The following is a 17,183-nucleotide window of genomic DNA, read 5'->3' as shown; positions in this document are numbered from 1 at the left end:
GACCATTAGCTAAAAGTAAAATTTCTTCCCCTAACATTTTCACAAATCCGTCACCTATAGAGCCACATGGTAGGTCGTATTGTAATCTATTAAGATGTATGATTTTTTCCCAACGAGACTTGCAATCTGAGGTAATTTGATGTTCTTCTATAGAATTACTTATGTTGAAAGATTCTACTAAAATTTTACATTCATTCAAGTTATCCAACTGTAAAAGCTTTGGTTGATACAATGTTTCAGAATTTTTCAGAGGACAAGGTGTTTTAGGTGGAATGGGTATGTTGATGAAACAGCTTCTCTTATTCTTTTTAATTTTAAGTGCATTATTATCATAGTATGGATTGTCAGTATTTGGTAAATAATCTTCAGATGTAACATTGCCTTTACAATTTTTACTATGAATTTTAAAGGCTCTTTTAGTATATTTCTTTTTACAATTGGGACAAAAATCGTATCTATCTGTGTCAAACAGAGACAAAGGAGAAGGTTCGGCAGATAATTGTGAAATTTCTGACGTAGCATCTGTAAATTCTGGTGTCACATGCACTTCTGATAAAAGCACACCTTCATCAGGGCACCGTGACTCACTAAAAAAACTGCTGTCGTCACCTTGCCACTTAAAACAAGGTCTCATGTATGTCTTGTCTCTGCCCATCGTTGTCTGATATAAACCGGTGGACGTGCTTGGAATGTCAGATCTTGCCCCTCTAACTGTTGAACAACCAGAATTAGGTTCTTGCCATGGTCCGGGATTTGATTCAACATCCCCACAAAGGAGTATTAAAGTCATTAGTATTGCAAATGTGTAATTAACATTTCTGTATTTACTTTTATGAATTAGTTTCCAAATTCGTTTGTGTTTTCCATACGAAATCCTTTCTAAACTATTAATGTCATAATGCATTGACTGTTGATTAAAGTTAATTGCCATCATCATACAGTTCCTACTAGGGAATTTACTTAATGTCTCTCTATCTTCCCAAGAATACAAAGAATCCAATACACAAAGACGAATTAAAAGAAAAATTCTTAATAACAACAGATCTTTCTTCATGTTTGTTCTTACTGGATTGTTTATAGGTTAGGATAGACATAAATTGGTTTATGGAACTATCTATGATAGGTACTCAATTTCAGATTGTAAGGCTTTGACTCAGAGAAAGCCAAATTGAAAAAAAAATTAGATTTTGCAGGTAAAGTATTTAAAGTGACACGTACAAAACTGAAAGAAAGTTTTTTTTGTGACCTCTGCTTGTCAAATGTAGCAAAAAATTACAATGTGATAATAAAGATCTTAATATTTTCAGGTTGGGATGGAGCAGTTACTTTTTATTGTAGCAGCAGTACATTTAGTTTACTGCCCTTTTACCAAAGTAGAGGAGAGTTTCAATTTGCAAGCAATGCATGATATTCTTTATCACAAATTCAATCTTTCGGAAGTAAGTGATTTTTTGTACAAGTAAAAGATTTGTTGTAGGATTCTACTATAGGTAATTAGTATATTACGCTTTTCCAATTTTTATTGTTAAATGCAGTCTGGATTGTTATTAATATTTTTGGCTTTATGGTATCTTTGTTGAGAACCTACTGAACAAAAGTTATAACCAAGCCTCTTTGCACTGTAAGAGTACTTAGTAAATTTATCAAGTCTCAGCTGATTTTAAAATTTGTGTACAAAGGCTTTTTGTAAACAATGACTTTTTCCTACAGTCACCCGACAAAGTTGGCTTCCTTGTACTGTTTATAGTACAGAAAGCTGCTAATTGCTGCATATTTATACTTTGCCGTACGGTTTATACTTTGTCGTATGGTTTATACTTTGCTGCACATCAGGATTCCAACGAAACAACACAAAACAGTGTGGTTCTATTATGCACGTAATCCGTGTACGCTTGGAAATAGGTTGGCAACACTTAAAGATAATAATACTATGAGCAGCTGATTGACTATTATAACTACGATTTAACCTGTCATTTTGTGTTTATAGTTTCGGTATTTCTGAACTTTCTGGACTTTTCTTTTAAACGTTTTTAAAACATTCCTACGATCTTAATAAACAAGAAAATACCTTTAAAGCATTTTTTTAGGCGTGGAAACCCTTTCAAATTACAAAAACATACGGAACTATATTCTCAAAACGCGGAACACATTTCTTGCCGAGGAAAAATAGCGGAGTGATACGGACCGCGGGTACTACTTTCTCTAGAGCACCATTTGTGTTGCCAGCTGAACCTAAAAACGTGTTGTATAGTGTTTGAAAGACTAATTATTTATATGCTTTATAGTGACTGTAGGAAAAATATAATGTGTAACACGAGTGCAAAAGGCCTTTGCTGCACTCGAGGTCATTCTGCACTCGCCTGCGGCTCCTGCGTAAACATTGCTCTCGTGTGCAGCAAAGTGCCACTTTGCCCACTAGTTACACAAATAACTATTTTCTCTACCGAGAGACCGGAAACCATCTGCTTACCGCATAATGTGGCAAAAAACAATTGGACTTTTTGGTTTTTTTCTGTTTTCTGTTCAAAGTAGTCCTATGTTGTCTGTTAAATTTTTGAAATGTATGTAGTAATTAATAGAAGTGGCTAGAAGGTTTCTCCGTACATTTTATTCTTGATATTTTGAACAAGAAGGCTTACTCCTAAAATGGTTAATATAGCCTACTCAACTAAGGCCCGATTTCACCAAATTCGGTTAGATACCGCTTCGGTTAAAACTAACCGATGATTTAAACCACAGTTAAGGAAATCTGGTTTCACCAACGAAAACGCGACAAAACTAACACTGGTTTTATAAACGAGAGTTTAGAGTAAAATCCAGGTGGCGGTGGCAGTGAACTGTCATAATACCGGGCTGTTACGGGAGCAAGTAAACATAACCTAGAAAATAAATCAGTGTTTATGAGGTAGTGAAAACAAAACTGGAGATAGCAAGCTTACAGGAATACAATAGATTCTGAGCAAAATAACAACAGAAAGGAAGAATAAATACCAAAACAATTAACAATTAACCAAATAAAGGCAAAGCAATGTTGATCAAACATATTCGAGGAACAAATTGGTTGAGTTTTGCGGTCGAGTCAAGACTCAAAATCCAACTTTTTACAGGGATGTTCAATATTCTGTTTGTTCACTAACCGGTTTGGTACATTTGAAGTAGTGAAAAAAAAAAACTGGAGACAAAAGAATTACAAGAACGAGACACAATAAAGATAACACCAAAATAATTATTTTCTATAAAATACTAGCAGAATAATGACAATTTAGGTTTAGATTTTGCTTTACTTACGTCTGACCGAACGCAAAACAATTGTTTGAACGTTGGGTTAGGGTTACCCAAAGCCGGGAGAAGGAAAAGGGAGCCTATTTTTTGAACAATAAAATAATAAAGTTGATAATATTGGTAGAAGAGCCGGGACACTCTTTTTAGCCGAGATAAAATAGTACGGCTCTTGATCGCCAATCAGTTCAATGCGGTCGCTGATCACAGATATACGCCTTAACAAAAAACCTTGTGGGATAACCTAAATGCACTATGTGGGATAGCCTTGTATTCATTTCCTAAATGCTAAACGTTTTGATAGTTCATATCTAATAATAAAATTAATTTCATCTTTGTTATTAAAATCATTAACCCTTTCTCTCATCCACCTAGTTCGGCGAACAACATAGGCTACTCTTCATTGCCATCACTTACTTTCAAAAGCTAATTCGTACCGTATTCTCTTCTACCATTTCGCATTTCCATATAAACTTTAAACTTAAAGCCAGCTGATATTTAATTAACTAAGGATTAAAGAAGTTAACCGGTCAAAATTGGGCAGTTAATCTTCTAATGACGGTTTAGTCTAAACTAGCTCTAACGGCGGGTGGTGAAATCTGATTTCGTCAGTTAAGAGTTAACTGCAGTTAGAGCATGGTTTAACGGCGGTTTAAGTGTTTGGTGAAATCGGGCCTAAGACAAAAAAAAGCAACCCAACACCACAATTTCCCATTAAGCTGTGAAAATTTTGTGAGTGTTTTATCTTATAAGAAATCCTTGACTAACATTGATGAATTTTGTCAATGTTTGCATGTGTTTAGTGCAAGATTACAAAGGTTTTCTTTGGTACGAATTAGACATTCCAGGGCTTACTGATTCACAACTGTTCAAATGTGTTTGTTCCATTTTAAATTGGCCTACGAAGCTAAAGATGGTGGGAATTGGTAATTATTCTACAGTACTTTTCTTTGTTGCTGTAAAAATATACATGAGTGCTATTACCCCCCTTATACAAACATACAGGCTTTTGTCAATTATATGGCTGCATAAAAGGTGTACATTTTGGATCATAAATATTACGAAAAGTAATTTTTTTATTATTTATATTAACAATGAAAAAAAGAACACGAAACCCAATGGTTACACTAGAGTGTGATGGTTTCAAGAAATGTAGTTTTGCTTGTTTCTGTTCATTTTGAACTGATCCTATTAGATTCATCCCTTTAAATAGTAAAAAAAGTAAAGTGATTTTCTTATTTATTTTTGACACTTCAAAGAACAAAGATTCTTCTTGTCAGATACCGGTACAGAAATGATTGAATTGTGTATAGTACTATTTATAGCTTTGTTGTCTAGAGTAATTTACAAAAAAAAATTATTTGGTTAATGATTGTTTCAGTATGACCATCATGAATTCCCAGGCGTTGTTCCTCGCACATTTATTGGACCTTTGGCAATATCAGTTCTTTCTTTACCTATTTATTCCGTTATCAGTTCTCTTGGCCTCAACAAGTTTACAACACAATATTTGGGTATGAAAACTTTGTATTAATCAAACATGTTGTTAGTTTGCTGGGTTGTATTAGTTACGGAAAGTAAATAAAAGAAACGTCTTATAACACTTAAAACATATATTTACACTTATACTGTTACTCTCAAGGTAAATATACAAAAAAGATGGTAAGTGGTGATCGATTTCGATTGGACCCAATCATCGTCAGACCCAATAGGCGAATCTGATATGGATTAGCATTTACAGATCATCACAATCTGTTGGTGGCTCACATCAACTACGACGAATTTAATTTAAAAACTGGCGACAACTTCAACATGGGGATGGAATGTCTAGTTGTAAGTCAAAGGTACAGGCTTCTCTATTTTCACCCCTCACTGTAAATAAAACATATGATTGTAATTTCTTACATTTGTTTTGATTTTCTGTTTATATTTCGTTGTTATTTCGTCACCAGCATGGTAACCCATAAAGCCCATGTTAATTGTTATTACATTTCAAATTCATTTTTTGTGCTTATATTTGAGCCTATTTTAATTTTAAAGGGATTCTGCATATCTACAGGAAAATATATTTCTAACAGTATGCGTAGATTTTCTCTGTGATGCACACGAGATGAGAAAAAAGGTTTTAAAGAAACATGCTTGCCTATTAATATATAGATAGATAGATAGATACTTTTAAATTAAATGGCAACCATTAATATATAGATAACATTATGTTTAAAAAGTACCTAGGTTTGCTGCTACAGGTAAACTATTAAAGTGTGTTTTTGATTAAGTTTAATCAAAATATATCCATAAACAAGCCAACGACTACAACATTTTACAACATTCTCCATAAGAATAGCATGGGAATTTTAATTGAACAATTTTTTAAATTTTCTCTGTAACCAATAACCATACAAAAACATTTTGATATGCTAAATTATTTGTTTTTTTAAGCTCTTTAAAAAGGTGTGAAGAAAAGTTGATACATTTTTTGGTTCAAGGGCAAAAATTGAGAAAAACCCATTTTTACCCCATAAAACCCGCTAAACAACGTTCCCATGGTCCGATCATGCTGGTTCGCAAACTTATTCAAGTTTATCCCGCCTTACACTCCAAACCAAATTTCATCAAAATCGTACAAAAATGACTCAAGCTAGAAAAGTTGTCCGGACGGACACACACACAAATCTATATATAGATATATATACATACATTTGTAAAAATTTTAACGAATAGTTTTTTTTGGCCTCGGGGACATCAAAATGAAACACTAAATCGGTCCCGGGCCTAGGTCTTACCATGAGACCTACGGTAATAGCTACTTTATAGGGAAATTCGCTAAAACACAATTTTCAAAGTTATTACACTTTACAGTTTTTTTATTAGTTTAACATTATATGAGTAATAATGTTGCCTGTTCAATGATAAATTTCTTACAATTGTTGCAGTTAGAGCAGTATTGGGCACTTGTGTGATAATGAGTCTGCGAAAGTTTAGACTTACTGTTCAACATATGTTTGGACCGGAGCTGGCCAGATGGTTTATAGTCATCACTGCCTCACAGTACCACTTCATGTTTTATCTCAGCCGTCCACTCCCCAACATCATCGCCTTGCCCTTGGGTAAGATAGAGTAATATGACTTAGAAAATACTGGATTTTGAGTTATGATGTTCAGCCTTACGTTTGGTCTCCTCAACACTGTAACCTTTTCAAAACTAAATCCGAACCATCAGAAGTTGATACTAATAAGTAAATAAGTTTTAAGATGACACATTATTAGCATTACACTATTAAATAATAATGGAAAACAGCAATAAATTGTGTTCATCCAAGGAGAAAGAGATTTGTGCGATTGCATATATGTCATACACAAATAGCCGGCTAAACCAAAAACACTAGCAGGGGCGCCGAGCCCCCCCAAGAGCAATGGCGCATGCCCCCCCCCCAAAACCAAGCCAAATGCTCCTCCTAAATCTAATCAAATATACAGCCGCATGTCTAAATACTATACACTCGCAAAGTATGTAACTGACTCACGAACGATACACTTCCAGAGGAGATAGAAATTTGGTACGATTGTAGGTCTTGGGTCCAAACCACCGAGAAAATTCCAAAAATTCACATTTTAAAATTTTACAAGTTCTAAAATTCTACAAGTCACACCCCCATAAACCATATACTTCAAATGTTCGTCATAACGAGAAACCTTGCGCCAAACTATCCATTACTTCATAAATTGACCCTATAAGGTCGTAATTGCTTTCCAAAGGGAACTTTCCATTTACATAATGTTAAAAATACCTCAGCTGGGCCCTGTTTCATAAAGATACTAGTCTAGTAATTACTAGTCTAGTAAATACTAGTCCCGTATTTACCTGTCCTACTAATTTGTGTTTCATAAACGTTTTTATACCTGTGATAATATTTTGCCTTCCTTCTGTTCCTTGTTTAATTTGTTCAAAACTATTGTATTGTAAAACATATGATTTAATCTTTGTTTACATTCAGTCAAAACACAAAATGTTAGGATACTTGTTGTAGTACAGTTTTAGTTGATTAAAACTAGGGGTGTGCGAGTATTCGAACATCGAGCTTTTTCGAGCCGAATAGGACGCTATTCGGCTCGGCTCGTGATTTTCAAAAAGCTCGAAATGTTCGAGCCGAATACTTATTGAACTAGCAAATAAAAATTAAATTAATAAATAAGGAACTAACTTTCATTTAAATTTACTCTCCTCCGTTTCATAATTGTGTCTTGATAAGCACGAACCTCAGCTCTCAGTCAAGACGCAATGATTATCGATCGTAATTTTGAGGAAACTACCACCTATCGCGTTGTCTTTCTAACACAACTATTCGTATCGTAATATACAACGCAGTGCGAGTGCGTGATTGGCTAAGTAGCTATGACGACACACGGTTGCCGTGGCAACCTACAGTGCGCACTGAGCACTGCGCCTTGTGTGGGAGGGGAGATTATACCAACAAACTATTTCAGGAATTCTATTTTGGGACGGATGAAAGATAAGGAAGAAACAAAAAGTGGTCACGTGTGCAAATGTAGTGGGCGAGACAATAAGCTGTAAACGAGTATCGTCGTGTCGTTGTTCCTTGTTTGTTTACTTTTTCAGATTCCTTATTATCAAACGTCCCTATCTGCTATCTCTCTTTCTCTCTCTCTCTCTAACAATGTACTGATTAAACAGATAGTGGTTGACGACTTTTCTACTTATAAGTTTCCCTGCGGTTATTTTAGTTCAATCAATCCCATAACCTTTCTAATGTTTATCAAAATAATTAATTAATATGTGTTGTATTTTATTTCCTTTAACCCTTAATTTGGCAAACAAATCTTTTTTTGAAAACTACTTTTTCCTTGAAATATTTCAATCAAAAGGGTCCAAAGGAACTACAAAAAAATAATTTTAAAATTCTTATATGTATTTTTCACAATTTTTTCATGTGTGCCATTTTTGGCACTTTGCCAAAGATGCGGAGATTTCTCTAGGAATCTCATGTTGAATTAAATACAACAAGTTTATCTGTATAGCACTTAAAAATAAACTTTAGGGTTTGAATAAGTCGACATTATCACATATTGGATATCAAAATTGTATAACTATAATTATATGTAAGAAATAAAAAAATCAATTTCTCCACAAAAGTTATCAATCCAATATAAAATGGTATAAACGTCATGATAAAAAAGGAACTAAAATGTATACACGTGTAAATTTTCTACAAAACTATGTGATTACAATAGAAAATACATTATTATATAATTTATTGATATTTCATTAGTCATGCCCATCAGGAAAATCTTTTTAAATTTCATTAGAGTATGTCCATCAAGAAACGTCATCTACTTTTGGTGAAACCCCACAAAACAATTGCTATTTTCTTTCAGTTACAGCCTCGCATTGCACTTTGAACACTCTATCGACGATTTTTTATTTTTGCAAAATCTGCATCGACCTCTTGATGTATACAATGAAAGGGTAGTGTCCATAACACCATCAAAGCGTACATCTTCAACATACATCAGAGCAGCTGGTGTGAGAAGAAGTAAATCCTTGTCTTTTAGAACTTGTCTTTTACTCCTTTCTTTGGTTAGCGATTCAAAAATCCCATAACTAAAATTTTTTAGTGACATTATTGTCTTGCTGGTTTTCAGTTTAATTATTTTCAACGTGGCAGCAATGCGTTATTCCACGATATGTCGATACGGTGAGCAAATATTTGTAAGTACCAAAAGTCTTTATCGGAATGCACAATCAACTTTCATATAAGAAGATTCACTTTCAGCAGGAAATAAAACTCTTTTTGGTAGATATTTGTTGCCATGGATGGTCGGGATTTTTTGTAAAGCCAAAGTCTTTTCTAAACAGTCTATAAAATCTTTCCTCACAAAAACATTTTTATTTTACAATTTGTGGAAATAAGAGACATACATTTACAAATCTATATATATAATACGCTAAGCCGATTTTTGTAAACAGAACTCCTCCCTCATTTTTGGACCGATTTTGATGATTAAAGTGTCAAACAAATGGCCCTAATCTGTAGTTTTGCAAAGTGTTTTTAGATTTTTGATATCTTTATTTGTTTGGGCAGGATCTTCCATCAAAGTTGGGTTTTCTCCCATAAGATTAACATGGGGGAATCTAAATATTTAATTGGAAACTTTGTCTCCACTAATTTGAGAGAACGGCTGGGCGTAGAAACTTGGTAGAGGGGTCCAAAGAAAGGTCTTGGTCTGTAGATGAGTTATCAAAAGAAAAACGAAGTAAATTCGCTTAGGGCTCTGTCCCAGAAGCCTTTAAAGACCCATCCACAGATTTGTTTACATTTTGGCCATGTGGATAATTTTTAATGAAACAGCTGTTAATTTTAATATTGTATTTTAAACAACACACATTTATTGGGAGTTAGAATTGTCCAAAAGAAGTATTTTCAATGTTATTTTCTGATTTTAAAATTGATTTTCTTCTGTATCATATCATTTGCATTATTTGTTGCCAATGAAGCCGCACGACCATATAATTGAGGAGGCCCCTAACAGTTCAAGAATAAAATCCAACTTTACTTCAAGTATATTCCACTACACCTAACATTCTGTAGAGAGATTATATTGACAACGTTATGTAATTGATAAGGCTGAGACAACTAACTGACATCTCCCATGTCAAGGAATTCCCGCTTTAACAGTAACCCCACAACCAATTTCTCAAAACATTGCTAGAGAAATGTGCATAGGCAAATTTTGTGTGTGATTCATAGGCACAGAAGTACGATATGAACTGACACGACGTGACGAAGGAAAACTCAAACTTACACTGTAACGGATATACAGTACCCAGTGTTGGGAAGTAGCGCGCTACAAGTAGCGACGCTACAGTAGCGCGCTACTTTTTTTGTAGCGTTAGCTGTAGCTACGCTACTTTTAAGATTTTGTAGCTTTAGCTGTAGCTAGCTACATTTTTAAAGTAGTTGTAGCGGAATTTTAGCTACTTTTCTCGCTACATTAACTTGTTTGAGATAGTGATTTTTATCATAACCTCAACCTTACGTGAAACAACCTCTTTTAAACTGAGATAAAAACAAAATAGGCCTACTTTATTGGCTTCAAACAGCTGGTTGCAGCCGTTTCATTCCCTATTACAACACAACGTTGTGTGGACATAGAGGCCATTAAATGAGTGTTATCCACATTTTTGGCTCTCATTTCCTTAATTTACTACTCTATGATTACTGTCAGATAAAATAAAATCGTTAGATGCAGACGACGTTTAAACGGTACCGGGTACCGGTGACAAGAGAAGCTATTGAATGCTTGCAAGTGATTGACAGGACAGGGGAATTAGTAATCAATTTAGTTTCTTTATTATATCGATAATGTTTCAACTTGGGGTTTAATGGAAACCAACACACCTTGAAATAATTAGAAAGCTGGTCTATCAACCTTTGCTTCAGCTGTTGATTGTGGTTTATCATCTCAAGTCCTTCCTTGGTTAGATTAGATTACGAGGATTTTTCAAAGGTTTACTAAATTAACAAAGAGGAAATTACCTGATGAGATTTAAGATATGCCTAGACTACATGATAATTGTAATGAAAAAATCTCCCTCCATATAACATGAAACATACATTGAAAAAATAGCATAGTTTGCTCCTGCTAACAACTCTTGTACTTGTATAGGACTGAGGCTATAAGACGAACACAAGTTCCAAGTTCAATTATTATGAATATATCTGTTTAGTCCTTGCAAGAACAAGCCTACTATAGCCAACTTGTTACATAGCCAAGTAGGCCTACATGTTATTTTTACTTTACAAAATTAAACACGTTTAAATTAAAAGCCGATTTCAGGATAAGTTACTGAATACTGTTTTCTCTACCAACTAGGTTGAAGCACAATTTGCCCTATGCATAATGACAATAAAGGACGATTTCTTGACATTGAAAAGTGTTATTCGTAGAACAAGTAATTTATCACTTTCAAAGTTATAGCAATGTCGTTTTTAACATTAAAAGTAAAGGAAGGCAATAAACTCCAATTTCAGTAGGCTAGGCTCTGTAACACAAAAAAGTATTTTTAAATAATCTTTTTACAGTTTTATTGGTCTTAATTGTTGATATAAAACATCTATAAATGAATCTATATTAGATTAATAAAATGAGCTTTTAAAATATAGTTTGGTTGTATGTCCTTTGAACTTAATGAAATTTACATTTTAAGATGTTTAAAAATAATGCAATATTTAAAAATAAGTACTAAATATGATGGGACACCCAACTATTTGGTTCTGTTGTTGTAATGTTAGGTTTATAATGCCAACAAATTAAATACAATCTAGGAATAATTTGTTTTCCAAGTAATGTTAGATACAATACTGACATTTTTTTAAATGTTTGTTCAATAAAAATGTAGTTGCAATTAATTTTACATTTACCTAATGTGCGTGGAATAAAAAGTAACGTCTTTTGGAAAAGTAGCTAAAATTGTAGCTGTAGCTACATTTCATTGTAGCTGTAGTTGTAGCTAGCTACTTTTTGGGAACTGTAGCTGTAGCTGTAGCTAAGCTACTTTTTTGGAAATGTAGCAGTAGTTGTAGCTAGCTACATTTTAAAAGTAGCTTCCCCAACACTGACAGTACCTCTGTTTGAAGTTAGAACGTGTCTTCCCAACAAACAGATATTTTTTTCAAATAAAATCCTAGATTAATCTGCATTACACTGATGGAATCACGGAAGTGTTTAACTACAAAAGATCCACCAATACGATTTTAATACTGGTTCCCTATAAAGGTTCTTCCAAAGGAAGAGATACCAGATAAGACTAATAGTATGGGAAATATTTTATTCATTAAATGATAAACCATATTTTGGTAACTAACGCAATTAATATCATTATTGTTTTTACACTTATTAATCTTTAAACAATGCTAAATGCTCAAAATATGTATAATTTCACTCAATTTATTGCAGCAGATGAATTAGCGTACGCCTTGAAAGTAACCGTCGATTTCGACGGGTTTCACCTAGTATAAATATCTTTCCCTGTTTTATAAACAGTGTGCCACTATAAGCGCGCTCAATAAACTAAAAAAAATAACTCCATCTTTGGTAATGTGCCATTTTTAGCACGCCCAACAATTTTCATTGTTCCCTGGTTCTTTGGCAATGTGCCATTTTTGTCACACTCAAATTGTTTAGTTTATAAAAAATCAATATTCATATTTAAGCTAATTACTGACCTGTGTTATGTTTTCTCATCTTTAATCTGTGCAAATCACTTAGATATATAAGTAAACAAGCTAAAATATTGAAATAAGAAGTAATTTACTAACCTTCTACACTAAGGCTCCATACTTCCTTTTCTATATGTTGGTCTAAAGTGATAGTAATTTCCAAAACATCCACTATAGTGCACTAAACCATAATAGCAATAGGCAAAGAACCTTTGGTTGCCGTTTTTTGGAATTAAAAAGTTAACAGGCGAACGTGACATTTTTTTGAATCCTCATGTGCCAATAATGGCACGCTGTCAAATTAAGGGTTAAATCAACCCCTATTTACCATCTGTATTTTATAGAATAAAATGTTTGTTTATAAAGTTTGACTGGCCACACAATTTTGTACCTATTTTATTTTATATAAAGTAACAGTTACTTTGAGGATTATATATATATATATATATATATATATATCAATAAGTGGCGCGTGCTGTAATGAGTGCTTTTTATTATCAAAATAAGTAATGAGTTATTAATTTTTGATAGTACAGTCCCCTCTTGGTAATTCAAACACTTGATAATTCAAAACTTTTGATAATTCAAAATGAAGGCTCAGTCCCTAGAGAATCTCTCAATATTTCAAATTTTTACCATGCATTTTGATACACTCGGTATTTCAAAGTCCAAATAGAGGGCAGGTCAATTTGTAACACGCAGTAATTCGAAGTTTTGTCGGAAAAACACTCTATAATTCGAAGTAACTCAGTAATTCGAAGTTTCGTCGGTTAACACTCTATAATTCAAAGTCATGCTGTAATTCGAAGTTTCGTCGAAAAAACACTCTATAAATCAAAGTCACGCAGTAATTCGAAGTTTAGTTGGCAAAACACTCTAAAATTTGAAGTGATCTCTTCCTGTTATAACAGGAAACTATACAGTACAGTACATCCTGTTCCCTTGGTAGGCTAGTGTTGGACGTTTTGATGTTTGTTTAGTTAGAGCAGTAGTTTGAGTTAGTTCGCTGACAACTTGTTTTTCTAAGTTCGCAATCCGATCTCTAGATTGTGCGACATCTCCTTGAGCACAAACGTAGTTGTCGACAGCTGATAGATAGTTCAGCTATTGGCGAAATACAGGGTGTCACAAAAAAGTGTGATGGGCTATACAGGACCTAATTCTACATGCAAAAATAAGTCAAAAATGAAGAATAAAATTGTTTGGATTTCGGCTTAGTTTAGCCGTAATCCGCCATTTTGTTTTTGGGGGAAAATATTTATTATTTCAAAATCCCTTTGAGATATTTTTACGAAACTTGGCAAAATTGTTAACACTAAAGTAAGTAAAATTTATAAAAAAAAATTATTGTTTTAACTTTCCAAATTTCAAAATGGCGGCCGTTTGAATTTTTTAATGCCAAATTTCGTGAAAACTGGTACCTAAATCAAAATTTTGTAAGACACAAAAGTTTTAGTATTTATTATGACAAATCCAACAAAACAAAAATGAATAAAATCGGTTCATAAATAAAGAAGCTGTGTTTATTTTAGTAATTTAGACTGAAATTATTAATATTAAAATGTACCTATTAAATGTAATGTAATAGTTTATGTAACGTATTAAGTAATTTCAGTCTAAATTACTAAAATAAACACAGCTTCTTTATTTATGAACCGATTTTATTCATTTTTGTTTTGTTGGATTTGTCATAATAAATACTAAAACTTTTGTGTCTTACAAAATTTTGATTTAGGTACCGGTTTTCATGAAATTTGGCATTACAAAATTCAAACGGCCGCCATTTTGAAATTTGGAAAGTTAAAATAATAATTGTTTTTATGAATGTTACTTACTATAGTGTAAACAATTTTGCCAAGTTTCGTAAAAATATCTCAAAGGGATTTTGAAATAATAAATATTTTCCCCAAAAAACAAAATGGCGGATTACGGCTAAACTAAGCCGAAATCCAAAAAATTGTATTCTTCATTTTTGACTTATTTTTGCATGTAGAATTAGGTCCTGTATAGCCCATCACACTTTTTTGTGACATCTGTATATAGTGCTAAATAATAGATTTCTTTGCAACTACAGTAGGCCTAACTGAAAAATAAGCCGTTCCGTTGTTTAAAAGTGTACTAAAATACGGTATTATGTTTTATTGTAACGTGCTGTACCTTTGTATGTATTAAACAAATGAACTCTCTGTAATTCGAATGGTTTATGTTTCTCCCGATAAATCGAACTCTTGATAATTCAAAACTCTTGATAATTCAAATTTATATGCTTGGCCCACCAATTTCGAATTATCAAGAGTCTGCTGTACATGGGTCATTGAATACCATAATGTGTTTAGTTTCCTATTTGTATCTTGCAAATAATAATAATAGATAGTTAATTCTGGAAATGAAAAATAGTGATCGCATTCATAAACCTGTTGTCAAAACAGCAACGAGGGTGTAAGGGTTTATTGTTTCAGACGCAAGGGTGTTTCAAGGACAAAGTGTTGGGCCACCCGGATTGGGGGGGGAAGGGGGGGCGGTGAGACTGTGTGAAGGGGAGGAAACTGGTTTTGGCTATTTATTGATTAGTTCGCCGACCCTTCTAGATAACAAAATTGAGTGACAGTGTTAAATCATCGTGTTCTGCATTTCATTTCTTGTTTACTTTGTGTGTTATTCTATTAATTCTAGTGCTTTGGTCTATTTCCTCTATATGTCAATTATATATTTTTTAATATATAAGTAAAACTTGTCTCTCCACCTTTTTGGATCCAAACCAACCATGTTCTTTTTTGATTAATAGGATTCATAAAACAAAAATATTTTGTGCATGGAAAACAACAAGAATAATCATGTGTTTTTAAATTTATTTTGTATTTATTTATACAAAATAGAATTAAATATTCATAGTAGTTACAATATACATATGTAATCGACTTGCTAGTTGTTTTGTCGTCATTCAAGGTCGCGTTGCTGTTCTGTTATGAAAGACAATCTGATTGTCTCAGTCTGCACTGCATATCTCTTCAGGCCTTCAATCGATATCCTTTTATTTCTTGCATCTTCATTTAGTTCAGTTCAGTTCTTATCGTGATTATCTACTATTTGATGTCTTGACAATTCTCAATGTTTTTAAACATATTAAAATAACATTGTGTTTATTTAAAAATTGACTGAACATTATTATTATTATGCACGTTTTTAAGAAAAAAAGTTTAATAATTAAGATAAGGTTACGCTAGGAAAAGCTCGGCTCGAAAAAGCTCGAGCTCGAACATTTTTTAAAAAGCTCGGCTCGGCTCGAGGTTGAAAATCACTATTCGCACACCCCTAATTAAAACCTTATTAATCTGAGGTATTTATCATTACAATTTAATCAACTATCTCAACAACGAACTGAAGACTATGGATAAACTTCTGAAACCCGGGAAACTTAATATTGACCCTAATACAAACAATGCACAAGAAGAATGGATACACTGGTACAGAACATTTGGCAATTTCATTGATTCCTTGACGCCTGCACCAAATGACAAGATGAAACTCAATTTTCTCGTAAACTTTGTTGGACCAAACGTTTACGGCTTCATATCAGAATGCAAAAAATATCAAGGAGCAATTGAAATTTTGAAAAAATTATATGTAAAACCTAAGAATGAAATTTATGCCCGGCATCGACTTGCCACGCGAATGCAGAGGGCTGAGGAATCATTAGATGAATTTTTCCAAGCACTGAAAATCACTAGTAAAGAATGTAACTTTCAATCAGTTACGGCGGAACAGAATCGCAGTGAAAATATCAGAGATGCTTTTATCACTGGGCTTCGATCAAATTATATACGACAAAGATTGTTAGAGAAATCAACACTGTCGCTTGAAGAGGCTTTTGACCAAGCAAGGAGTATCGAAGTAGCTCAAGTTCAAGCAGAGTCGTACTTAAACAGTAGATTAAATGCCACCACCACTCAAATCACGCAGTCAAATCGCGCAGAGAGCAATAGTGCGAACTCAAGCCAATCACCTAACGAAGCAAATTTGGGGGACAATACTTTGTTTTCAGCTGCAGTACCGTCCCAGAAGTGTTATTTCTGTGGAGAAAACAGACATAAGCGTCATGTTTGTCCTGCAAAAAACTTCAAATGCTATAATTGCAATAAAATTGGCCATTTCAGCCGCGTCTGTAGATCAAAGAAAGAGAATGTAGATAGACCTAAACCCTTGGGGGGAAATTCCGCTAGTATTTGTGCACCGTCAAATAATAATTCAAAAAGTGTTTGTGCTTCATCCCCTCCGGTCTTATCTAAAGCTACAGTATCAGTGAGTAAAGGTAAACTCCACTCTGGCTGATGCTTTGATTGATACAGGAAGTTCTGAGAGTTTTGTCAGCAAACAGTTTGTTGAACATCACAACTTGCCATGTCGTCCTGGAAAACTTAGTGTAGCTATGGCATCCACATAACTTAATTCTGAAATAAATGAGGTCTGTCTGGCAAAGTTAGAACTTTCAGGTCACGTTTATGAGAACGTAAAACTGTATGTCATGAAAAATCTGTGTGCTGACGTTATAATTGGCCACAATATCTTACGAAATCACTCAAGTCTTGAAATGACATTTGGTGGAAACAGTGCTCCTCTCAAGATATGTGGCCTCGCTCAAGCTGGAATTGAACCGATTCAGTTGTT

The 17,183-nt window shown here is 33.7% G+C and overlaps 1 protein-coding gene across 8 annotated transcripts in view; it reads left to right on the top strand.

Annotated features, from left to right (window-relative positions):
- The window catches only part of LOC128982846 (uncharacterized), a 122,901-nt gene that overhangs the window by 53,835 nt on the left and 51,883 nt on the right, over positions 1-17,183 (top strand). For all 8 annotated transcript variants that reach the window (XR_008489745.1, XM_054401922.1, XM_054401928.1 and 5 more), the window contains 3 exons: positions 1,308-1,439; positions 4,661-4,793; positions 6,213-6,386. Coding sequence is in view for 7 of the 8 variants with exons in the window: in XM_054401922.1 (XP_054257897.1) it covers positions 1,308-1,439; positions 4,661-4,793; positions 6,213-6,386 (439 nt within the window). In the remaining variant the exon portion in view is untranslated. The remainder of the gene's footprint in view (positions 1-1,307; positions 1,440-4,660; positions 4,794-6,212; positions 6,387-17,183) is intronic.

The sequence above is a fragment of the Macrosteles quadrilineatus genome, unplaced genomic scaffold (genome assembly GCF_028750875.1).
Source record: "Macrosteles quadrilineatus isolate MER2022 unplaced genomic scaffold, UCM_ALF_1.0 Scaffold_1__1_contigs__length_201487025, whole genome shotgun sequence".
NCBI classification, from domain to species: Eukaryota; Metazoa; Arthropoda; class Insecta; order Hemiptera; family Cicadellidae; genus Macrosteles; species Macrosteles quadrilineatus.
Note: the sequence above shows the minus strand (reverse complement) of the source record. Positions and strands in the feature narration are given on the sequence as shown.